The sequence below is a fragment of the Platalea leucorodia genome (genome assembly GCF_965183815.1).
Source record: "Platalea leucorodia genome assembly, chromosome: 17".
NCBI lineage: Eukaryota > Metazoa > Chordata > Aves > Pelecaniformes > Threskiornithidae > Platalea > Platalea leucorodia.
The window spans coordinates 4,960,397-4,986,167 of NC_138839.1; the positions used below are offsets into that span (position 1 = coordinate 4,960,397).

Consider the following 25,771-nt stretch of genomic DNA (forward strand, 5'->3'; position numbering starts at 1 on the left):
AAGCAGACGCTGCTTTCATTTCTTGTACTTTTTTGCTACAAGACTAAAATGAACAGCCCTTTGATGCAAGGGAGAAACTGTATTTCAAAGCAAAGTGCCTAGTTAACTTTGATAATAAAACTGTTGTTTTTATCTTGAAGGTAATTCTGTGTTCCTTTGAAACAAATCTGAGGGCTGGAAGCTCCTGAACCCTGCTTGCTCTAACTTAACATGCAGATCCCTCCTTGCCTGGGAACATCAGTGACTGTTCTTTTTGGGTGGGAGGTACAGATGAAGTTCAGCTTCTCAAGGTGAGGCTGTACATGGGGAAGAAGGTGGCAGGCACTGATGTTGATGCAGTGTTCCTGCAGATTGTTTTTCTTACAGCTGATTATAAGCTGCAGTGCATGGCTAATGCTGTCACAGGAGTGCCAGCCACATAGCTCAAGGTGGAGCCCAGCAGGGGGAAGGAGCTGAGGAGAACACAAGTCTTCAACACTTCATTGTGGTAGTGAAGCAGTCTGTATCCTCTGGCCAGACAGTGTTGTCTTTCCCAGTCCACCCTGCCCTCCCTAGCCTTCCTGCCTTCAAAGACTTGTATGGAGCACGAGGTTTGTATGAACATCCAGCTTCTGGCTTTCATCTTTTCCACTTAAAAAGATGAGCCCTGTTCCTGTAAGGTGCAATACTTCCTGAAGGGTGATGTGGGTAAGCTGCATGCGTTGGGAGGAATGTCTCCAAGGGGGAGGCCAGAGCATGCCTGTCCTCATAGGGAGGGCAACTGGTGGATAAGGCTGAGCCACAGCATTGCTCATGTAGCAGGCGGCTTTGGGGAAAGAAGAATTCCTAAACTTAGGCCACGGCTGGCTTGGCTAGTGGCCAGGACATGGAAGAAAAGATGTTGCTGTTGTCTCTTAGCATGTTACAAGAACTATCTGATGCAGCAGGGGCACATCTGATGTGCGGGTTATGGGTCCAAGATCTCATTTGAGAGTAGGGGCTAGGGGAAATACCTCCTAGAAAATGGTAGAAGCCAGATGCTTTTGGAGATGAAATGCAAAAGGCATTTTTTTTGAAAGTGGCAATGGTTGTGTTTTTTTTGTCTGCCTCATCCTACTGAAACTACCAGACTTTCTGCGGGAGGCCACAGAAGGCTTTTTTGCATATAGGCAGGTGCTGGAGGCATTGAAGAATCTGACAGACTTTCAAGTTAGGAAGCCTAAGCTTGATTTAAAGAACCTGTCATGATTGTGTGATGAGCTCCTGCTTTGGATGCATGTGCAGGGGTGTTGACTTCTGAAAACATCCTTTTGCTAAGTGAACAGAATGGTTTTCTAAACAGTATGAAAAAAAATCACTTCCTCAGTGACTCAACTGTCTCCTTTTATGAGGCTTTTGTCTTCAGTGGTGACACCTTCAGTCTCCACAGACCTCAGGACAGGAAAGACTTGAGTCTACAGTTTAAGCTAGGAGAGATCTACTGGGTCTTTATACGCAAGGATGTAACTTCAGTCCTCTTTTTCAACACTTAACAAGCCCAAGATGAAGAGATCTGGGTAAATGTTGCAGAGGAATGCTGAGTTTCTCCATGTGGCAAGGTAAGACAAAAAGACCTGTGAACTAAATTTGTATTTATATTGCTTAAAGTAATTCACTGTCCAGAAAGAACACACTAACTAGTACAAGAGGCTGAACTACATTCACTTGTTTAGGATTTATTTGACCTGAGGATTAACACTAAATTCACCTGAAACTGGCTGATTAAGAGACTGGAACGACTTGAACAGGGAGGAAGATGCAAAACCCTGAGTATAAGGAGAAGTTTTTGTCACTATGGGGCTTGTCAAGCATTGGAACGGGTTGCCCAGAAGTGGTACAGTCTCTATTTTTGAAGGTTTACAAGAGTAAACTGGATAAAGCTCTAAGTAACCTAGTCTGACCCTGCCTGGAGGAGGAGATTGGACTAGAGACCTCCTGAGGTCCTTTCCAGCCTGAGTTAGTCTATGATTCTATGAAATAAGCTTGTACAGGCATCTTGCTGTGATATTATCAGAAGAGTTAAATTCTGGAAGTAGGCTGCTTTATTAGTTGATAGACAGCAAGACTTATCTCCTGCATAGCCAGGCTAGAATCTGGGGTTTTTGGTTGTTTGTTTCCCAGCTTGTCTAAAACTCTCATAACCAGTTTCTGTCCTACAAATTGCCCTGAAACACAGAGGAGATGAATTACTTGTTTTAAGTCTCAGCATTACTACTAAAACTTCTTTACTGTAATTAAACATTCGTATATAAAAAAAGCTTTCTTCCAGTCTTGTGTCAGTGTCAAAGGTGAGCTACAAAACAAACTGACTCTGATTTAACTTCACAACTACCCCTATCCTGCAGTATTGCTGAATACTTAGTAGTGGCAAGTCCTTTTGCTTTAATCATAGTATTGTTCCCTTTAGAGAAGGCTGTCCTTGGAAGGACACCAGTGTTTCTAGGCTCTCAAAGCAGCCACATAAGCTTGCTTTATCTTCTTCCTCTGAGCCCATCCATCTGTCAGGAGGTTTTCTACAGTTGTCATATAGGGGTTTATTTTGTCATAGCAATTGACAGTACCTGGTACAACGCTGTGCCTCTGAAGGCTTTGACGACTTGTTGCAGTGCTGTGGGCTGGACAATGGAGCTAGCTCTTGTTAGTTGTTTGTCCCTTCTGGGATGCTGGAAGAATGTGGTAGGAGAGATGAAACTGAGGGATCCTTTCTCAGGGTGCAGTGAAGGACTAAGTTTTAAGAAAGCAGACAGTACACTGACCGAGCGGCTTCCCTCTGCTTTCTGGATTTATAGGAAGGAGCAGCATCATGAATCATGTCCTTAAAAAGTGTTTGGAATGTGGGGGAATGATTAACAAGGCAAACTAGCTTTCTGCTCAGTATTGTAGGAAAAAGTTTATATCCCTTAAATCCACAGGAGGACAGATCTGACTTGCAAGATGTAAGTAAGATCAGTCAAATGTAGCTTTGGAAGGTGTTTTTCTTCCCAAGATGTTCAATAAGACAAGATGTAAAACAACAGTTACTGAACTGCAGTGCTTCTAGGCTTGGCACTTTGTTTGACTGTTTGAGATCAGCCCTTCTCTAAAGAGGGACATGACTATCATGATAAGTCAAAGGAGCACAATTAAATTAATCGCTTGACCTGGTTGTGAAAGAGTGGAGGGAAACCTACTGTACAGGCGGAGGCAGGCTGCTGGTGACAAGCTACTGCTAGCAGCAGTTCTTGAGTTGGTGGAAGGAAAGCGCTTGGGGAGAAGTTGTGCTTGTTATACTGCATCCTTCTCTGCCCTTTCTTCTACTTAAAGCTCTACGTAGATTGGGTTACGCTATAGCACTGGTCACATGTAGAAAGACACAGTAGCTATGCAGAGGTTCTTAACTGCATTAAGCTCCAGGGTTATAGAATGAATTTTCTTATGTCTCATGATTTGATTGTCATAGTATCTGATCAGGTGGAAAAGACTCAGTCAGGAAACGCATTAGCTCCTGCCTGAGGGGCTTGTGTATTTCCTCCCTGAAAAACAGCAGCAAGCATGCACAGTTGGATGGGAGCCTTTGTACATCCATCCTGCTGGCTGTGGTGGGATTGCTGTGACAGTAGAGGACAACACAGTGACTAAATGCAGACTGTAAAAGGGAGGATGGAAGGGGTGGACTCGGGAGTGGAGCATGATGGTTGAATGTGAGGAAGAGGGTGCCAACTGAGTGGCTGAGGATGCAAGTGTAAATAAATTGTAAAACGGGAGGAGAAAGAAAAGCTAACTCTTGCTTCCTTAAATGTCAGGGAGAAAGCAGCTTTTTGTGAGGAGGAACTGAATACTGTCCTGCAGGGTGTCAAGTGTGCTGGGCCTTAATTTCCTCCGCAGTAGCAGGCAGTTTGCGGGGCATCCTCTGTGGTCCTGTTGTTCACCTTTTGCCCCAAGTATCTCCCTGCGGTGCAACAATGAAGTGTGCAACGCTTCCATTGACCTTCCACTCGTACAAAAAGCATTTTCCCCTACTCTACATGGTAGGTTGGTAGTGGTATTGCTGCCCATCTAAATGGGGGAAGTGCAGATCCAAGGAAGTGCTGTGCTGAAGCTTCCCAAGCTGAGTGGCGATGAAGCAGGAATGGAACATAACTTCAGTTCTGCACCAGAAAGCCCTGATTTTGCTGTGACTGCATGTGCTGCTCTGTCCTCTTTTGCAGAGAACGGTATTCTGTTTGTGGTGGTGTAAGGATCTAATGCTCTGCTTGGAGGGAGCAGAGAGAGACTGTTGTGATGGACCAAGAATTATTTGTTTCTAGTACATGGCCCAGATTTCAACTATGCTTTTTGTGTAGTGCTGATGAGCGGTACCAGACACTTGCACAACTTCCCCTTTGGCATAGATGTATTTGATGTAGATATATGTACTGAAGCTTCAGACACAATAAACCTATTTGAGGGCAACAGGCTGAGTAATCTGGTGCTTGGCAGCTGCTCTGTTGTGGGGATTTTTGCTTTACTGTTAGTAGTGCTTGTGTCATCTTTAAATGAAAAGAGGAAGGAGGCGGCAGTAGCTGGGCAACCTTAATATTAAAATAGCTCAAACTGCAAATGGTTTTCCTGAGAGAAGGAATCCTGCTGGATTCTACATGTCTCCTGGCAGAGTATCCTGTATTGCTTTTAGGAGCAGGGATTGAAATCCTCGCAGTCTGCTGTGCACCTTATATTTTCAAGCCATCTAGTTGAGAAAATGCTGCTTTTCAGGTCTATAATACCCAAATCTATGTGACCCTAATACAGTAAGGGCTCAGTTCCTGTTCTCATGCAGGTATTAGTCCTTGGTGTGTACTGGTGACTTCATTCAACTCTTGATGGGCTCTCTGTGTTTATGGAGGTGTTGTGCATTGCCTTATTCTGCCCACAGCAGCTATCCTGGAAAAAAATAGAACTTCTAAACTAGGATTTCCAGCAGTTGGGATACCATAGTTTTACTCATTAGCCTATGACAAGCCCAACCATGTTGTTTCCCCCATTCCTTCAAACACGTGGCATATGAGAGAGGCTTTCTAAAAATTTGCTTCTAGGCAAAGGATAGCTAAAATAGGAGGCTGACCTCCCAGGAACTAGGAGAGGATAGCACAAGATGCAGCTGTACAAGTGTGTCTGCTCTGCCCTGCTGTCATCTAGGAAGGAGACAGAAGGGGAGTTTTGGTAGGTGACTGCTGAGAAATTTAACATGGATTTCTTTGAATGCAGCTGCTGCTAGCATTAAACCACAGTGATTAATTGTTAACTGTTTCAAGGCTAAAGCAGTGCTTTGTTACCAAAGCCTTTGCCCTGATGGCTTGTTTTGTTGCCCAATCTTGCAGTCATAGCAAAAAAAAAAAGTGCTTTTGATACAGGAATGGAAACTCAGGACAGAGGTAGACATATCAAGCTTCATTCTTTCCACCCACTGCTCCCCTCGCCATCTACTGATCATCAGACAAAACTAATGAACCAAGATACTTAAATGGACATGAGGGATGGACAGTGAGCTGTGTAGGCTGCAAATTAGTAAGTGGGGAAATAACTAAAAGCAGGGAGTTCTTGTGCAAGAGGGTGGCTTATTGTGGATTATGTGGGCTTCTTTAATGCAAATAGCTCTGAATATGAACATCTACTATTTAAAACTTATGGTGGCTTAATTGTGGAGGAAATGCCTTTGTAAATGCAGCCTGTCTTGGGATGTTACAGCTCCAGTGCTGGAGGGAAGGAGGGAGAAACATCAGGCAGGCATGGCAACTTGGCCAGGTGCTGACTTTGTTTTTCCAATGCCAATGCTGAAGTTCACTACTCTGCCTATTGAATGGCTTCTGGAGGGTCGTGGCTGTCAAAATAATTGCTGCTTGCTTCTGCTCCTCTTGTGAGCTGGGGCAAATGTCTGTAGCACAGGGCAGTGAAACAGCTTGCTTGGGGAACAATATCCTGGATTGGTTCCCCAATTCAGTCTTCAGTGTGATTGCACAAATGCTTGCATGGGTACAGCAGTGTGAGGGAGTGGGATGGGAAGGGCTGGAGGAAGAGAAAACAGTAACTAATAGGCTGTAGGACTGTGGTTTTCATTGCACTGGAACGAGGTCTGACCTGATGGTCATCCTCTGGTCCAGCCAATAACTACAGTGAAAGGGCAGACTGTCCTGCTTCCCCTGCTTCTCCCCACCTTCTAGATCAGTCTTCAACAGAAGATTCTGAGTAGCTGACCAACCTAGGCACTGTGTTTGAAATATTTTTGAATGGGAAGCTAAAGTGGACCAGTGTTGTAGTTTAGCTTTGTCAGGGCAGGTACCTCTTCGGTCCTTCATTGTTCCTGTTCATTTTCCTGACACTACTTGGACGATCCTTCTGTTGATTGTCCTGGTTTCAGCTGCAATAGAGTTAATTTTCATCCTAGTAGCTGGCATAGTGCTGTGTTTTGGATTTAGCATGAGAATAATGCTGATAACACAGTGATGTTTTAGTTTGTTGCTAGGTAGTGTTTATACTGGTGAAGGACTCTTCAGCTTCCCATGCTCTGCCAGGTGCACAAGAAGCTGGGAGGGAGCACAGCCAAGACAGTGGACCCCAACTGGCCAAAGGGCTATTCCATACCATATGAAGTCATGCCCAGTATAGAAACCGGGGGAAGTTGGCCGGGGGGCAGTGATTGCTGCTTGGGGACAGGCTGGGCATCAGTCAGTGGGTGGTGAGCGTTGCATTGTGCATCACTTGGTTTGTATATTCTTTTATCATTTTTTTCCTTCCTCTGCTGTCCTATTAAACTGTCTTTATCTCAACCAGTGGGTTTTACTTTTTTTGCTGATTCTCTCCCTCATCCCACTGTGGGAGGGAGGGTGAGCAAGCGGCTGTGTGGTGCTTAGTTGCTGACTGGAGTTAAACCACGACATTGATGCCTTAAAACCTAAATTGCAAAGTTATGGTTCAAAGGTAGACTTTCTAAATGCTTGCTCTTCTCCTGAGTTTTTGTGACGATGGACTAAGCCCTGGAAGACCCTGGGACTTCTTCCTGAGTAGCCATCTAACCTACAGGTCCTGAAGATAAGCTCATTTGAGACACTTCCATGCTGGCTGCACTAGCACTTGGCTGTCTTGGAGTTGCTAAGCTCCTTGTACAGATAAAATGACAGTCCCATTCTCTGAAAGAGTTCTTATCTAAGGGCAATACTATATGGTATCTGAACAGAAGCCTCAGTATAATCCTTGGTTATAGAAGAATTTTTAAAAACTGGGCTGTTCTTTAATTTTAAGAATATGTGGCAGTAGAAAAGCAGCATGGAGTTGGCTGCTGGAGGACAGGGAAGTTGTAAGACAAGTACTGTTAGACAGTGTACTTGATAGTTCAGTCCTGCAAGCTAGTCTTTCAGGTGTAGCTTGTTTATAAAACTGGGTTTTTTTTGTTTGCAATGTGCCAAGCACAGATTTCAACCTTACAGGGATGTGAGGCTTCCTCTGGAAACAGTGCTTGTTTACATGCAAAGTCTCAATAACATAAGGAAAAATCAATTGAAGGTGGCTGGACAGGTACAAAGGTGTAAGAAAGGTGAACCTCTGGATAAGGTGAAAAAAGGTTGCGTGTGATCTTCCTTCCTGCTACCTATGTGACTGATTTCCCATAGTACTTAGTCTGCAAGCAGATCATAGAGCCATCTCTTCAGTGCACATAAAGAAATCGGAACCGTGAAAAGACTGTCTTTTGCAGGTGACTTCTGCAGTTGGTGTATCTATGCCAGCCTAGTTTTTTTCCTTGGAATAAGCTCTTCTGAGACACTAGTGCCTTTTTCTTAAGGCTAAGACTGCACTGAACCAACCTGGGAGCAGCCTTCCCTAGTTGTATCAAACAATTTTAATTTCAATACAAGCAAACTCTATCCCCAGAAAATGGATTCTTGACACAAGCAATGAGGAAAAGCATCACTTGTCTGGATCTAGTCTGGAAATGGTACCAGGAGCTAAAAAAATGACTTTACTAAATGTGACCAGTGAAATGAGAACCTGGTGTGTGGGAAGTATGTCTTGCCTGGTCTGGAAGACATTTGATCTGGTCCTGCTGTGTTCTCTGAATGGGTATCCGCAAGCTGAAGCACGCAGAGAACTTGCTATGCTGGTGGAACATGTTGCAGCTGGAGTGCTATAGCCTCCCATAAGCTGCTCAAACCAGTGCATTGGCTGTAAACAGCCTGCACTCCAGAATGGCTGTGCTGATGACTGTGTGCAAAGAACTCCGAGTGCGAATAGGACTGTACGTAAGGGCATACTAATTGCAATGACTTACTAATTTTTCTCCAGGCTCTCTGTCTGCAGTGGCTGCATTGCTTTGTGCCTCTGCTGTCACATCCCCCTATGCTTACTCACAGGAAAAAGGGAACTGTGTGGATCTTCCTGCTCCTGTAACACCATGTACAGGTGCTGTCTCAGCTCAGGCCTAAATGCCAAACCACAGCTGTTTTGCTGTTTCCTCCAAAAGACATGATCTGGAGTGCAGATCTATGGCTCAAAGCTGAACTTGCCACATCTGTTCTTCATCAGCAGTATGTCCCCACTATAGCCTGTCTACAACTTCTGCATTGAAAACAAGTGATGTCTGCAATTCATTTGTATGTATTGCTAACTCGAGAGCCACAGGCAAATGGTTAGGCTGCTAGCTGAGCTGACTGTCATCGGAGCATGTGACAATCTGTTTTGTGGCACCAAGCATGATTCGGATGCTGAATTCTACCTGGAACCCAAGTTCATCAAGTCAGTCTCCTAGGTTTGTAACAGCTGCCTGTAAATACTTGCTAGAATACAGAGTTTAAAGTTGCTTCTGGAAAATAGCACTTCACCAGTTGGCTACAAACAAATATTCTAGACCAGCAGGAAGTTAGAGAGGAGCAAAGGGGAGAGGTGTAAGGAAGGTCAGTGCTACAGCTGCAGACGTGGGACATGGGAAGGGACTCTGGCTAAGTTTCTCAGTGCTTAGCTAAGATGCAGAGCTGTCAGTTCAATGTAGGATGGTAAACTCAGGGCTCCATCCTGCCATATGGGGGAAGAGCTTTAGTTGCCGGCTTGCTGGCCTGTTCAGTCAGCTCCTACTCACTGTGCATACTTTACCATGGCTTCTCTAAGGCCCCATGGTCAACTTAGCAACCCTCCTTATGCCATATAATGCTGCTTACTTTGCAGTACAGACACTTGCATGCCTGTCTGGTGGTGTTCTGCAATGTTAGGGATATGCATTCAGCGTACATTTCTGTTGTACAACTAGCATGCTGGGAAACCAGAGCAAATTGCTTAACTCTTTAACATCTGTATGTTACACTACCAATAAATGAACTATTTCTAGCCAGAATCTCATTGTCCCCACTTGAACACAGTTTTTGCTGTGTACTGGCCACAGACCATGAGTAAGGCTGGAAAGGAAATGGACACGTCAGACAAGGGGATAAGGAGAAACTGTGCTGTTGGGAATGCAGATGTCTGAAGCCAGCAGTAGTAATTGTTTAACCTACATACCCTTCTGATGCTGCTGTCCTCAGAATACCAGGGACAAAGCGTCCTCAAGGTAGTTTTGGAAAAGGTAAAGAAGAATTGCTTTAGAGTACTGGTCTAAGTAGACCGACCATAGGAAGATGGACTAACAGTGCCTCATGCCAAGAACGTAACAGCTTGCAGTGACTGAGTCTTCTGCATCCATAAAGAAGCTGGGATCAGCTTTTCAGATTACTAGCACTCAGGCTGGCTTCCTCTGCTTCTTGAGGGAGGCAAGGAAGCAGAGGTCCTGATGAGGTACTTTACTACCATTTGTCCTTTAAGGAAGGAAAGTCTCCAGCCCAACATCTCTGTTATGAAACAATGCTTTCTGCAATAAACTACAAAGCATGCTCAGGCACGTAGGAGGGATGAGAGGTCATGGATTGTGCCGGTGGACAGAGCCATTGTGCCAGTATGGCATGCTGATCTTAGTGCTGTGCCTGTGAGTACATGTTAGTCAGACATGGGAGAGGCTGTGGAAGAATACGTGTTCTACTGTGGTTCTGGAGGCTTTTTAGGGAAGAGAGTCTGTCACTTCAAGCACATGGTTTAAGTGAGAAGGAGAACTTAAATCCAAATACTTGACCATTTTAAGACTTGATGCCCACTAAAGATGGCATTGCCAGAGCAGGTGAATGGCTGGAACCTGCCTCTGAGAAGCTATTTTAAAGAGCCTTGAGGAAACATTGTGCCTGGTCTTTAACATGCAGTTGGCATTCATAAGGTACCTGGGAGCCACCTTATACAGGGCTGTAAAGAGTCTAATGGCCTTTCTGAAACATCCACTAAACTTCCTCTATGAGAAACAGCAGCCCGAGTTAACTTTTTTCATTTAAAGAAATATCTTAGTTTCTCTGCAACCAAAATTGCCATTTGTAACTATCCTTTTGTAGGAGAGATCTCTGGCAGGAACTTGTGGAACTCCTTTTGTTTGAGTTGCTTCCATCATTACAAATATTTTGCAAAGTAACCTCTCTTCTGTTGCTTAGTAGTATTTTCTGCTAGACTATGCAGCACTGCAGTTAACAGGAACTGCCTGGGTAGGTGGACAGTGGAAACTTGCTGAAGTTGGTGTCTAGTAAGTGGCTTAGTTGAGGATGGGTGATTGTTGTTCTTCAGGTTTTAGTTTACTCAGATGTGGTGCTCTGAGTAACTTTTTGGTGCTTTGCTTTGGGGAACCAGACACTCCATACATGGTGTAAGAGGGCATGCTGCCTTTCAACACTGCAAAAATAGTTAGGAAACTTCTGCAGAAACTGTCTGCATCATCCCAAGGAGAGGAATGGTGAAGTGCTGTGTTCATACAGACAAGCTGATTCTTAGTGATTACAAGTCCTAGCAGCATTGTGCAATGACATGCTCTTGGCTTCCTTGGACAGAAGCCTCTTCTGGTGTGTCTCAGGGTGGGCATGCTTATGCTAGCTGCCTCATGTACAGAAGAGCAGAGCTATTGGTGTCTGCTTAGTAGATGAATAAGGCTGTTTGCTTAGCAAGGCAGCTTGTTAACTTTGTAGTCTAGGTAAATCAAGCATTGCCAAATAGTGTCTTGTTCTCCCCATCCCTAGAGTATCTTGAGCACAGTTACTTGTCAGGGGCCTCTTACTCTGCTGGAGGATTTTCCTGTTTGCTGGGACACGTGCCATCTTTCTTAATTCTTTCTTGCCCAACCTCCTGTGATCTGAGTGACTGCAGTTTCACTTTCTGTGGAGGCCACACAGCCCTGCCAACAGCTAAACCTGCTGAGCCAAACTGATTCTGCTCTTCAGTAGGTGGGGCTGAGGAAGTTGCCCCTGTGGCAACCTTCTCTGCATGGAGCAAGATAGCAGTGAAGCCGACAGTGCTGCCAAAACCAATGCTATGCAGTAAGGGTTGCCTGCCCAGCCCTGATACGAGCAAAATTGCAACACTCTGAAACTAGCTCTAACCATGTTGTTAGTGCATTTGTTCCTGTCATCTGTTCTGTAGCTGCTGGTGTCTGCTAACACAGCGCTGGAAAACTTCTTCAACAGCATAGGTGAGCTTGCTTTTTTTTCCCCAGGGTTTGATCAATATTTAGTGGGGTGGGAAGGGTGCTGAAGCCAGAATGCTGGTGAAGCGATTGCATGAGTGCACAGCCTCCCTGTGACCAGTTTCTGCAGTGGGCAGAAATACACAGTGCAAGTAAGGTGGTATATTTTTTGATGCTAAGAATTAATGCCAGGGGAAATTGAGTGTCCTGGTTCTTTGGGGCTGAAGTTTGAATGGTATTTGAGGCACGCGAGTTCTTATCTCTCCACTCCAGTTAGGATGTTTTGTAGCATTGCTGATCCATCTTGGCTTTTAGCTTGGTTTTACAGAAGGTCTCTGTCATCAAGGGATCTGTTCTTCTCAGCCCCACCAAGGGAGGAAGGGGAAAACCTCTGGTGTTGAAGCAGCTTCTAGAGATCACCTTAAAGAAGGGCTAGCACTGTGAAGGGTCTCTGTGGGGACTCTGACATACCAGTTGTGCACATACCTGAAGGATGTGAAAGGTGACCCCAAGTAAGCTGCTGCCAGCAGGTTAGTCAGCAAACTAGGAGTAGTGTAGCTCCTTTGTCTACTGGCTTGTGGGACGAACATTCAGCCCAAGAAAATGGACCAAGTTTACTTAATGTTTTTCTAGTAAAATCATGGAAATCTGAGCAAAACTACAGTGGGTTTTTAGTCTCATTTATTAGTACCAAGTTTATTAGTTCCAAAGCTGTAAGCAAGTAAATGACCATGTGCAGAATATATATTTTCTTTCCTTCTCCTGAGGTATTTTCCAGGCTGCAAATCTTCAGGGTAGGGCTCTGATTCATTGTCTGTAAAGCACCCAGAGAATGCTGGGTGTTTAAAGGTTTGGCTTCTTATCTGTAGATGTACACCCAATAAACGTTGAGGGGGGGACACAGAGCTACAGTAAACTAACTTAAAGAAATAGACTTAAAGTAAAACTGGATCAGGAATCAAGGAATTTCAGAGCCTTCATGTATTCTTGTAATTGATGTTCCAGACAGCTGTCCTATAGGTGTTGAGCTGCAGAGCAAGGGAGGACCTATGAGGAGCCATGGGTTTTCTGAACTAAAGTTATCAAACGTTTTGTCATTGTCTGAAGTGTTTCTGGTCCTTCCTTCTGGTAAAGTTTGTAACTGAAGGAGAACGGTTTGCCAGTATTCAACCTCAAGAAAACAGATGTTTTCAGTGGCTGAGTGCCTTACAGGTGCTTAAACAACTGCAGGCATCCTCCAGTAAGTTGGTTGGTTTTTTTTGCTTCCCCTTGTTTTGGAGAGGATGTTTCTAGAACTCTTTATACTCTGGATTTTTCAGTTATGAACCATTGATGCTATACTAAGCCTCTGGCAGCACTTTGGCAGCTCAGGAGCTGGGTTGGTTAATGGAACCAGCAGTGACAGTGACTCCTGAATGGCTAGGACTAACACTTTGCCTTGTGTGCACATGTTGGCCGGGGACTTTGAGGGCTCTTGCTGCTGTGCAAGTTGCTTCCAAAGGGAGCTGAAATCTGCACAGCAGCCTGTTAAAATTACTATGTCACTTTGAGATGTAGCTACCTGAAATAACCTCCCACTGTGTGATAAAACTTGCATGGGAACAGCCTTTTGGCTTCAGATAAAACAATGAGGGCATCTTGGGTGAGTATTCTTTGGCTTAAGTTCACTGTATTGATAGCTTGGATTGCATTTCTAGTGTGTGTTCAGATGAGGTGAATGGGTTTGAATGCCACCGTAGGTAGGAATGAGGTGAATTGTCTGGGAGCAATAAGGAGCCTTGTTTTGAACGTGGATGACTTTTTTTTTTAATCTAGCTGTGTGAATTGTTTGAAGGGCACTGTTTAGTCTCATTTTTGCAGGGTGTTCCTCTAAGTTTTGGGGGACACTAGGGAAGTAATTGAAATCAAGATTTAGTTGTTTCATTCATACTGGGGGACAAAATATTCTGCTGTGGATAGCTGAGACTGCTACCTGCATGACATCTGCCTAGCTGGGTTCTTGGCTGCATTTTGAGGTTCACTGCCAGCTGAAGGGGGTAAATGTGGCCATGGGCACAGGATATGGGTCTGCTCTGTTGTACGCAGCATTTTGGTGAACTAAATGAAGATGACTGCCTCAGTTGGAGAGGTCTGGGGTAGGCATTTATTTTGCCTGGTTCATGTCAATGTCTAAACAGAAGAAGTTGGATACCACCTCTTCTCTGCCATGTACATTCTTTTCTTTGCAGAGCTGTGTTCTCCCCATTAGGCAGCAGGGACTTCTACACGTTCCACTGAAATGTCTTTGCTGTCTCCTGCCTTGATCTATTTGCAGCAAGCAGTTGTTTTGAAACCTGGCATATCTTTCTAGTATGGCAAATTGCCTACTTGCTCTGAACAGCTAAACTGAGGGGAGATCTAATTCTCACCGAAAATAGCAGTGAACACTTTTCTCTCAGGCACTCTTATAATTTCGTTCCAAAGCTTTTAAGCCTAGAAGGTTAACAATAAGACTGAAAATAGCATGGGAGTAGAACAGAGCATCATGGGGATGAGCTTATGTTTATAAAGCAGAGCAGAATTGCAGCAAGCCTGAGCTGTTGATATGATAGATAAAAGCACTTTCAGTGCTTACATTTCTACTTAAGCCTGTAACAGTTCAAAGGTTTTGAAGTAGGTAATTCCCTAGCATATCTTGTCATTTATGGCTGGCTGTGTCTCATATCAAGCTGCCTAGGGCATTAATCCATTAATTTAAGAGGGTAAGCTTTTCTGTATCTGTCCTGCTGAGGGAAAGTGCTTGTATTGTCTTGTGTGTGAAGAGGCTCTTCCTTTTAAAAAAATGAGGGCATAATTGTGCTTCCTGACTGTAGGGCAAGGTGCCACTCTGCAGTTCTAGACCGGGCTAGCGCCAGGCACAGTGGAGCCAGCTCTGAGCAGGAATTGTTGCCTTGCCCTAATAAGGAGCCATGTTGCACTTAAATCTTGGCATATGGTGCTCAGTATCTGACCTGCTCTCATTCTAACAGACCCCTTTTTTCCCAATCTTTTTTTCTGGCTTTCCTGCTTTCTCTTCTTTATTCTGGCCATTGTCCTTCATCTGGTGCTAACAGTCTGCCTGGGGAAAGAGACATAACTAATGCGAGTGATGAGTGGTGCTTGTGTTCAGGAAAGGCTGCTTTCTCTTTGGAGCAGGCAGTGAGACGGTATCCTATCCCATGTGCTTCAGAAGTCCCTGTTGTCTTTCACTGTGGTGATTCCCCTTCTGGTGCAGCAGCCTTGAGAGAAATATGATGAAGCTTATGTTGGCAAAAGGCAAAAAGTCATAATGAACGAGGCATTGTTTTGCTCATGAAGAGCACGGAATTATATTCTCTTACTTCCCTTGAGCATTTTGTGCTTCAAAGCAGTCTGCACCAATACTCCCGCAGTCTGGCAGTCTGCTTTGTCTTGGTTCTTGCTTCCTGTGCAGTGTTCTCACATGTACTGCACAGCTCTCAGGAAATCTCTGCCTCTCCTCCTTCTGCCAATGTTTTGTTCCTTTATCCTAATCAAAGTTCCAACAGCTGAATTTGCCTGTAGACTTCCAAGTGTGCTTTAGCCGGTGCCTTGTTGACAGCCTTTGTCCGTATGCCATAGGCCTTGGGAATGCCAGGTAGTTCATCTGGTACTTTCTGTAGAACACCACATGATTCAGTTCTGTCTCAGCAGCCTGATGGTCTTTATCCCAGCCTGAGCAAATGACTTTTACACTGAAACTTTTTAAAAAGTATTGTTTCTGGTCAGCATTAATGTGCCTTTCCCAGGGAAGGGAAGACACCTGTTAGAGTGACTCCACAAATCTCTTCGTAACAGAGTTGGTGTCGGCTTGGAGGTATAAAACCAAGAACTTGAGTACACACAGGCATGAGGGCTTAAAGATGGGACAGTGGGGTGATTGGGAGGAACTGCTGGTAAACCCTCGAATAACTGCATGCAATACATGTGCTGAGTTGAAAAAGTAGATCAAGCAACTTACTAGGTGGGTTTGTAGGGTTCATTGCGATGTTGCAGCAAAGTCTCTGGAAGACAGTTGCAGCAGTGTACTTAAACTTGTACACCAGCAGCTCAGCTCATGTCTGTATCAGCTTGTTCTTGGGATCCCTTGGGTTGAGATATTGTTCCTTAGGCTTACAGAGCAAGGGAGCCTGTGCCCTTAGAGGCCGGGAGTGCCTCTGTGTCATGGAAACACTTGGGCCCAAGCACCTGAGCTGTGGGGCAGAACAACTAAATAACGTGTTGGGAGAGGGTGACGCACTGGCACCCAGTGACTGTGCCATCCCTCAGCTGGTTTTGCTGTTACTAGCTTATTTTCAGCTGTTGACCAGCTGGCTCACATAATTCAGGATTTGTTGTGATGTTGTGGATGGTGCTTATTTAACTTGCAGGATGTCTCAGTTATCTTACCAGCTGATGATGTGATTGGAATTTATTTAAATGGCGGTTGTTTAACGAACCATCTTCTGTCTGTCAGTGCTGTACATCTGAGGTCCCTGAATAGTTTGAAATGGCTATCCTGCTGCCTAGTAATGTACGTTGGGATGCGACTTCTAAAGAACCTCAGGCATTTTCCTTTCCATACTTGAAAAAAAAGGAGGGAAGGAAAGCAAAAGTAGTCTTGTCTCTCTTTACTTAAGAACTACAAGATTTGAGCTCACTGTTCCAATGGCATACCCTGGACAAGTAGTAAAAACCTGTAGGGAAGCTGGTGAATCGATCCCAAACCCAGAGCATACATGAACCTTCCCTGTCACCTTCTAGCTGAAGCTTTGCTGCTTATGTCCAGTAACCTTATTTTTAAACCAGATCTGATTCATACTCTATTTTTCTATGCCAGATGAGGTCCTTGGTTGTGAGTAAGTGTTGTGACTGTAGCTGGCAGGAGCCCTGCATGATTGCCTCACTTCAGGAAATGTTAAAATAACACTTTTTTTTCTTAGAAAGCTAGTTCGCTCCCCTCCCACTTCTAAATCTCCTAATAGCTGCCCCCAGTTTGGCAGCTGTCTTACAGAGGGTTGTTTGTGTTGCTGAGTGAGAGCAGAGACACTTCAGTGGATGCAGTGCTGGAGGAGAGGTATGCAAAGTGAGCTACTATCTCTAGCCAAGCTGGCTTAAACTTTTTAGAAGTTTCTCTGAAATTTGGAAGGAAAACTGCTAAACTGTGAGAAGAATCTTGCTCCTCCCCCTGGACTCTGTGTCTGAAGCTGTGGATTTTTCCCTCTTGGAGAAGAAAAGCTGCTCATTTGAGACAAACCATACAGCAGGTTTATCTGCTCTCTTGGCTAGGGTAATTCAGTGGGGCCAATAGTACCAATAGCTGCTGGCATGGGTGTCCCCCACGGCTGGACCCAGCAGGTTTTGTCTGCTGTTTTGGACTTGCAGTCAGGCCTCCAAGGTACTTAGCAAAGCTTTAGTGGGGTTGAAGAGAATTACTTCCTCAAATCTGTATCTATGGCTGCGAGTTGCTTTGCCAGCTGATCTGTGGAAGGTTTGTAACTCTCCAGATGGAGAAGCTTTCATTTTTATTGCCTGGCTCCTACCTTGTTTGATCATTGCTATGGGGAGATAGTTTGTGTTCAATGCTTTATTTCTCATTTGGAACTGTTTGCGCAGAGGGAAGAAAATTATTTATGGCTTGATAACAACAGGCAATACTTGTGTGTGCCTTTGCAGTATGTAGCCTTTGCTCTAGGGGATGCCTACATCCTAAAGGTTCCCCAAGAACTTTAATTTACAACTGTCAGCCAAAAAAGGAAGGCTGGAGTTTAGTTGTCTTCATCTAATGTCTGACAGATCTGGGAGCACTGCAAAGGAAGCACTGGAGTACCTGCTAGCAGAACACAAAGTGCTGATCTAGTGTGTTGCATGAATAAGCTGGTCTGGACCCTGGAAAAACATTGTGGGTACTAGGCCTGTTTGTAGTGCATGTTCTACTTGCCAGTCTTACTGTGGTCCTCCTCTTGAGCTAGAACACAAATACATCCCTCCTGAAATGCAGCCTGCTTTCTTTTCCTTATAGTGGAAGCTATAGTTACGAATGTTTTGTATTCTGCAGGGTAGTTTCAACCTCTCTAGAGCAGCAGAGGGAGAAGTTTATTTGGCAATGCCACTCTTTCCTGCTAGGGACAGCTCAGACAAAAGCTCTGCAGAGCAGTTATCCATATAAACCAAACCCTCGCTACGAGTCAGCTGTAGCATGTTACTAAAGGATCCAAAGACAATGCAATTGTGAACTCAGGTCTATCTTTGAGAAATTGACTGAAGCTGTTTGGACTCTTTTTGTGAGTATTAAAAGCCTTGTGTGGTTTGGCTCCATTGTGGATAGCTGTAGAGATGGCTTTGGCAGGAGGAGAAATTCTCCATGGTGGTTGGAAGGAGCTGGAGCAGTGAACACCAGTGGGCAGCCTGGGCCTTTACTGGGATGTCTTGTTCAGCCTCACCTTGTGGTATGAACTAGGGCTGGGAGACCAGGCAAAATTATGCTTATACAAGACACTGTTTTCAGTCTTCCTACCAACTGAAGACAATTAGGAAGAATTTAAGTCTCAAGGATTACTGTGTACTGGGTTCTGAGTCTTCTGCATTGAATAAACTCTTTTCTCAAATTTTCCAGCCGGGACACAATATAGGTGATCATGATGTAAAAGCAAGGTTTGTTGGAGGCAGCCTAAATACAGATGTGATCTCTTCAAGTTTAGTGATGCAGTAATAAGGAGCAGTGCATTCACTGTAAAGAGATGATGAGCTCTGGTGGCTGAATCTATACCTTCCTTAGACAAAGAAGCTGGAATTCAAGTGCCTTTCTGAAGGAGGCATTAGAAACTTAGTACCTATTTGATCTATATGCTATCTCCGCTATGCAGGGTATACTGCATAAGTAGCATGCATTACCCTTCCTTGCTGGTGGAAAGGAAGGACAAGTTGTCAGGATAAACAGATTAAAACTGTGCTCTGTAAATGTTACATACAAGGCTGTATGTGCTAATGTTTAACTCGTCTCTTGTTTTTCTTTCCATCCATTAGGCAATACTGACTGGTGCACATCTTGACAAGGTCTCCTAGCAACCTTTCCTGTAGGGCTGAATGACAGCAGGAGCGGCCCGGTAAATCGATGAGCTTGCCTTGGGAGCCTATAAATAGGCAAAATCAGAACACACAATGGGTCAGAAGGTCACAGGTGGGATAAAGACTGTGGATATGAGGGACCCTGTATACCGGCCATTGAAACAGGAACTCCAAGGACTCGACTATAGCAAACCCACACGTCTGGACTTGCTACTGGACATGCCTCCGGTATCTTATGAAGTCCAGTTATTGCATTCATGGAACAATGATGATCGCTCGCTGAATGTATTTGTGAAAGAGGATGACAAACTCATATTTCACCGGCATCCGGTGGCTCAGAGTACAGATGCCATCAGAGGCAAAGTGGGATATACACGAGGACTGCATGTGTGGCAGATCACGTGGGCAATGAGGCAGCGAGGCACGCATGCTGTGGTAGGGGTGGCCACAGCAGATGCCCCTTTGCATTCAGTAGGGTACACAACGCTTGTAGGAAATAACCATGAATCTTGGGGGTGGGACCTTGGGCGCAACAGACTGTACCATGATGGCAAGAACCAGCCAAGTAAAACCTATCCTGCCTTCTTAGAACCGGATGAAACTTTCATCGTGCCGGACTCCTTCCTGGTGGTTCTGGACATGGATGACGGGACGCTGAGCTTCATTGTAGATGGGCAATACATGGGTGTTGCATTTCGGGGACTCAAAGGGAAAAAGCTATATCCAGTGGTAAGCGCAGTGTGGGGACACTGTGAAATACGGATGCGCTACTTGAATGGACTGGACCGTGAGTATAACTCCCTGTATTTGTTCTAGCAGCATGGATCTGTGTGCTACTTAAGTGCAGGCTTACTAGACCATCCTGGGGAGGGTTTTCATTTTGCTAGAGAGGTGGGGATTTCACACCAGCAGTAGGATGGCTGGATACAGCTCCGAATCCTTAATGGCTAATTCAAAAAGTTTGGCTGTACACATGTACTGCTTACCAAGGCACTGCAGGGAGCAAGCAGGGTTTGGGGAGGCAGTATGGTGGGAGAAGGTGATGCCAGTTGTCTACCTAGAGATAACAAACCTTTCTATATTGCTACCAAAGTATCAGCAGTAATGACCTTCTGACAGTTGCATTATTGGCAATGTAATCCTGGTGTCCCTTTACAGGAAACGGTCTCAGAGGGACAACTACCTTCCTTGAACATCTAATGAAGGGACTTTTAAAATCCCTTGCAGGCAAGAGTGGGAACATCTGTCCCTATCTAAGGAAATGGGAATGTCTCATTTTTCAAAAAAGTAGCTCACTTCTCTGCTTCTTTCAGGGCAGGGTGTGCACATTTCTAGCGTGGGGCTGGATATTGTAGCCAGCCCAACTTGCATGCCAGGCCTTTTACTAACAGGGACATCAATCTCTAGCTAAGCTTAGTAATAATTCTGGCTGTCCAAATGTGCTAAAGTCTGTTATCTCTCATAGTCAGAAGTTCCCGTTGGGCCAGACTGTGACTCAGTCCTCTGGGTAGGGTGGAGGAGAGAGGTGAAGGAAGCGGATTAAAATCTGGATTTATGTTGTTAGTGAAATAAATTTGGCAGTGTTGGTATGAAAAGAGTAGTGTTTCCCCTGCATTCCAGAACAGTATCTGCCCAAAGGCTGTAACATACTGGGCTCTCTTCTTTGTCCTTATAACATGTTCTAATGCTGGGCCAGCAATTGCAACCCCCGGCACTGGTGACATGGGGTACAAAAAGCTGATGCTGGGCACCAGAAAAACTGAGCTGTCAGAATAACCAGGAAAGCCTTGCAAAGGGACAGCAGCAAAATCCACAAGTGCTTTGAGTAATACGCTTCAACCCAGCAAGACCAAATAGAGAGCTCTTGGCAGAGCACTTTCTCACCAAAAGAAAGAAACCTAGCTCATTCTGCCACAACAGCTTAGAGAATGGCAGCAGCTCCAGTAACCAGGTTTTTTGAAGGGTCAAAGCCAAAATCTGCAGCTCCCCTCAAAGCCAGCAAGTCTGTGGAGCTGTTGGCACAGAACTGCACTTAGCAAGGAAACGGCCACCTCTAGTATTGGATTTAGCTGTAATGTGCTCTCAGCATAGGAGTGAATTGTGGGCGTAAGGCCAGGAATGACGGGACGCTATTTTGGCACAGATAGAAAGAAGGTGTCTGGCTCTAGCCACTTCTGAGCATTCAATAGCAACACTGTCCAGTGATTGTAGTGCTTGTGAATGGAAGGAGGTCAGATATGTGTGTGCTTTCTCTTTTGGTCTGGAGATCTCCTGTCAGACTGGGTTATCAGTGCAAACTAGTTGAGGACAAAGTCCTTGTTCTTAATCTCTGTGGGAAGAAGATCCTCTCCTTTTAAGGCCATTAAACTGGAATGTATTTGTTATGTTAATGTCTCTAGGCTTTGAAGGTCAGGGCCCCTGGTCCTCTGGGATGCTGGCTAGACAATACCACTGTCCCAGCTATCTCCATACAGAGCAGGAGGAATTGGGACAGACTTTGAATACGGCATATTTGTACCACAGTGGTTTAAGAATAAGCTACGTTGGGAAGTGCCAAAGGAGTGCTGACAGTAATAGGCTTCTCTGGCAGTGTCAGAGCCAGAGCTGAGACGTGCAGTCCAGCTGTGGAGACCCGTCCCTGTAGAAGAAGCAGCACGGATCCTGAAGCAGGTCACGAGCAGGCAAGACCAGCAGTACTTCGAGCTGGGCGCAGCCATGTTTTCACTGTGGCACAGAACATGTCTGACAAATGGTGGGGCTCGGGAAGCAACAGCACTGCCTTGACAGATCCATTTGCTTTCCACCCAGCTATCAGTGTAAGAGAGGTGTGCATATAGAGGCATGATTCCTCAGGAATAATTAATGCTTGAAGCACTGAGAGAACTTTGAAGAACTGCTAGAAAAAACATTCCACTGCAGCTTCCCCTGGAGCAGGTAATCACTTGCGATCCACAGCGGGGAAGGAAAGCGGGGAAATAGGGCATTAGTTCAGCTCTGGCTGCTAACTTGAGGAGACAGACCAATTCAAGCGCGCATTTCCTGACTTTGTTACCAAGTCTCTTCTCACTTAACAAACTTTCCTTCTCACAGATATGTTGCCAAAACCTAGATAAAAATTAGCTTTCTCCACTTCTCATTGGAAGTGTTTTCTACGTGGAGCAGTATGACTCTAACTTTTTCCAAAGTAGAATTAGGAGTGGCCTAATCAGAGGCTACTGACAACACTCTTTCAGCTTTTAATGTTAGCTGTTATCTTTGAACCTGGAAGGAAGGGCCTTGTATCCACCTTATTGATGGGATGAATTCTGGTAAAAAATGCAGTAACGTGACCATGCTCAGAAAAACTAAGTTTTTCCCTGTCTCTTAGCTGTTCAAAATGTCTGTATTTAATTAATTTGGCTTGTAGTAGTGGAAGCTACATCTTTGGCATCTATCAAGGTTCCTGAAAACTGTGGCTTCTCAGCCAAACTTTTCCATTCCTGTGGATGGTTTTAGGTGTCTGTGGTCAGCCCAAGATGTCTGTAAAGGAAGCTTTCTAATGGTGCATGATGAGCGCTCAGGCTATTAAAAGGATGTCCAGTTATCTGCTTAATTTGGGATGTCTTTGTGTTAGCCCTCTCTTGGGGGAGGAGAAACCCCTTGGGCTTGAGTAGCAAACTGTAAAGGTGAGCTTTGACAGACTTAATGGAAGCTGTCAGAAACTAATCTGTATCTTCCTCCTGTGCAGCTGTGATGCGTTAACTCTGGCTTTGACCTTAGTCCTCCGTATGTTGTGAATGACGCTTCAGCATCAAAGGGCCCCATACGCCATTCCTGAAAAACTAGTATTATCTTGTTCAGTGTTTAAGTACAGGATACAAAAATGATAGCCAAAGGCTTGTATCTTTCCCAGGTTTATGATGCAGGAGGGAATCCTGTAATGGAGAATGTCACAATACAAGTAGTGACACGAAGCTTTGGATGGCTTTGTCTTTCATGGGAAGTATGTAGTACAAATGAAGGGGTTGGCAGCTGTTATCCTACTATATAAAAACAAATCATGCTACTTTCTGGGTACCTTACCACCTGATGCTATCAAACTGGTTGCTGCAGCCTTTTACTTCAGTGAATCTCTTACAAAGGTTTTTGGATACTGCAATAAGAGGCACAAGCTAGAAGATGTGTTCTGACTTGAATGGTATCGCAGAGGGGGAACTTCCATTAGGGGATTCTAGTATTTTTTTCGTTCACACACATGTGGCTTAAATAACCTCTACAGAAACATCATGCTCTGCCTGTGTATTTGAGGAGCTGCAGTTGCTGATAGGTGAATGCTGAATGGCTTGGGTCCTGCAGACATGGCTAGGCATTCACTTTTCTTGCTCAGTCTTTTCTGGGAGATTTTTAGAACTAGCAAAATGAATGTGTAACTTGTGGGCTGGGATGTTAATGTCTTGTGTCTCTTTTACCAGCTGAACCACTGCCTTTGATGGACTTGTGTCGGCGAGCTGTGAGGCTTGCTCTGGGTAAGGAAAGACTCAATGAGATCCCTACACTGCCACTGCCGGCCTCCCTCAAGAGTTACCTGCTCTACCAATGACCTTCATGTTCAAGGACAGAGAGTTGGAACCAAGGCAAAATATTGGAGCTGACCGACTGGGCAATGGGTTCTCCACCCTCATGTCATCGCTACTGTTGGAACGCCTCGGCCAAAGTATTCCTGCCACTGCTTAAGTCTCCATGTGCCCTTATTGGCAAGCTCTCAAGTAATCCTTGTTTTACAACTGAGTGTTTTGTTCTTTGGAAGTCAGTTCCCCAGCATGCTTACAAAAGGAACATCTACAGAAGCTCTGTGCTTCCCTGCTTCTCCTGAGAAAAGGCTGTACTGCATCCTTTGGGTTGTAGAGCCTAGGAGTGAATGATTTTTCTGTACCAGCTAAAGGGAAGAACATAATTTGGGGGAAGGAAAGGCATTAGGAGTAGAAATGTTAAGACCAGGTCCTACAAATGGAAAGGCACAGGGTGGCCAGCAGAGCTGGGAAGAGTCTGGAATACCAAGAATTAATTGCTGAGTTTTTAAAAAACCAAAAAAAAAAAAAAAACACCAAACCCTCACCCCCCAAACCCTGAAACACCAAAACCAAGAACCCTTCCACCAGGACACTTGTTAATTTGGAGAAGGTGGTTATGTCGCTGATGTCTGTCTCTGCCAAGACTTCTCACCATGTTCCAATGTTATTTCATAGACAGTGAATCCTGCTTTCTTGTTTATCACCATTGCTTTCTCAGTTCTCCTGCTCCATTCTCTGTTCTGTCCCTTCTCAGTGGGTTTGACTCGGTTGATTGAGCAGTCATACCAGCCTTCATGTGCTGCCTTCTTGACTTAAAACTGCGTGTTTTAGTCTGGGATCAGGGGTTCCTTGCTGATGTGGGAACAGGGAGGGGACAAACTTCACCTGCAATAGGGTGAGACAGGCTGTATGACCTGAGATTTGTTACACAGCTATAAGTCCTGCCATCCTAGGTCTGCTTTCTGTATAGCCTGTTCCATGTTAAGGCTTTAGAGAAACATACTAATGCATTTCTCTAATGGCTCTGCCAGGGAATTGTCTTCTTAAATAAGCTGCTTAAAGTAATCCAAACCAGGCTTTGTTCTGTCATAGACCATCGGCATAATCTCCACTTAACTATGCAGCAGGAATCGTTCTCTCTTTTTCTTGCTTGGGGGTGGGAAGTTGTCCCAGAGAAAGTGGTAGCAGTGTGACTGCAGAAGTACCATCAGCCAGATGAGAAATCCAGAAGGTGATTGCTGCGGAATATAACTTGTGAGACATTAACAGAGGCCAATGGGGTGATCTTCAGGTACAGCAAGAAGAAACTGAACCTCTCCAGAGCTGGGAGCAGGGGGCAGGAGAGAACTGCAATAAACAGGACAAGCAATTCAGGCAAAATCAGCACATCCCAAATAGATTATCACCTCAGTAGCCAAGTAAAGAGGATGACACTCCTTTACTAGCAGGAGCTGCTCTCTTGACCTATCCACAGGTTACTATGCTGCCTTTCTGGGGTTATTTTGCACATTTCTTTGTCTTGAAAAATGTTTGTGTGATTGGTTTTTTTGCTCTTGAGTTATCCCTTCAGTTCTGTGTAGGTACAAATGGGTTTAGTTGTTGAAAATGTTAATATATATATTTGTGGTTTATGTATAAGAACATGTTTTAAACAGCTGCTGTAGGGTACCTTTTTTAAAATAAACTACTTGCATAGTATATTTTTTAAAGCACAGAATTGGTGCCAAGACTGGGTGGGGTGTGATGTGCCCCTTTTTTTTAATCTAATATTATATGATTCTTTTTACCGTAGGGGTTTGTACTAGTTTCTGTTACAGGGTGGGACATGAAAATTCAGTGTGTATGGAGCCCTACTTGGTTGCCTTCAACTTGAACCAGTGTCTTCCAGAACTCCAGGGAAGCAGCTGTGTTCTCCCTACTTCTAATGCTCTTTGTGCTCCCTTGCTTCCATCTCTTCCCACTTCACCAGTACATGCTTTGTACAGTTTTAAATCCTGACTTTCTATTTTATGACTGTAGATAATGCTCAGTAACCTAATAAACTTTATTAAATATTACTTGATGCTGGTTTTTATTTGTGTGAAATGATCAGAGTTCTTTATATCTAGTTTCGACATGAATGGTGAGCTTGTTCCCCAAGAAGCCAGCCCAAACAGGCAAAGAAAGGGCTGTTGTGGCCTTGTCTCTGCTTGGAAGAATGACAATTGAAAGCTGGCATCTGAAAGGTGTGTACAGGTGGAGGAGGGCAAGCTGCAGCTATGGGTACAGGGTGGCAGGGTGTGGTAACCTCAGATTTTGTAGAGCTGCCACTAGTGCCTGAAAATGGCTGCTCCAGATGGAGTTGAATAAAATCTGCAATGAGACAGCAGCCTTGGTTTCATAATTTAACTTGGTTTACAACTGACTTATTAACCATACTCCTTTTTCTTCAAATAAATTCAAGTAGATTGAATAGATCAGGGCTCTGGTTATCTTAACAAACGATGCATTGTGCAGGCTTGCAGACTTCACTCCTAGATTACAGCAAGCAACTTTTCTTTTTCTTCCAGAAAAGAAGCTCATCTGAAAGCAAGTCACTAACCTACTATTTTATGTT

The 25,771-nt window shown here is 44.6% G+C and overlaps 1 protein-coding gene across 2 annotated transcripts in view; it reads left to right on the forward strand.

Annotated features, from left to right (window-relative positions):
* Positions 1–25,232, forward strand: part of SPSB1 (splA/ryanodine receptor domain and SOCS box containing 1) — a 39,288-nt gene extending 14,056 nt beyond the window's left edge. Inside the window, exons 1-3 of one of the 2 annotated variants that reach the window (XM_082329300.1) lie at positions 11,513–11,548; positions 18,584–19,412; positions 23,077–25,232. In XM_082329300.1, the coding sequence (XP_082185426.1) occupies positions 18,719–19,412; positions 23,077–23,204 (822 nt within the window). In that variant the 5' untranslated portion in view covers positions 11,513–11,548; positions 18,584–18,718 and the 3' untranslated portion in view covers positions 23,205–25,232. Of the gene's footprint in view, positions 1–11,512; positions 11,549–18,583; positions 19,413–23,076 lie in introns of those variants that run through there. The other variant, XM_082329299.1, reaches the window with a different exon arrangement.
* Positions 25,233–25,771: the final 539 nt, after the last annotated feature.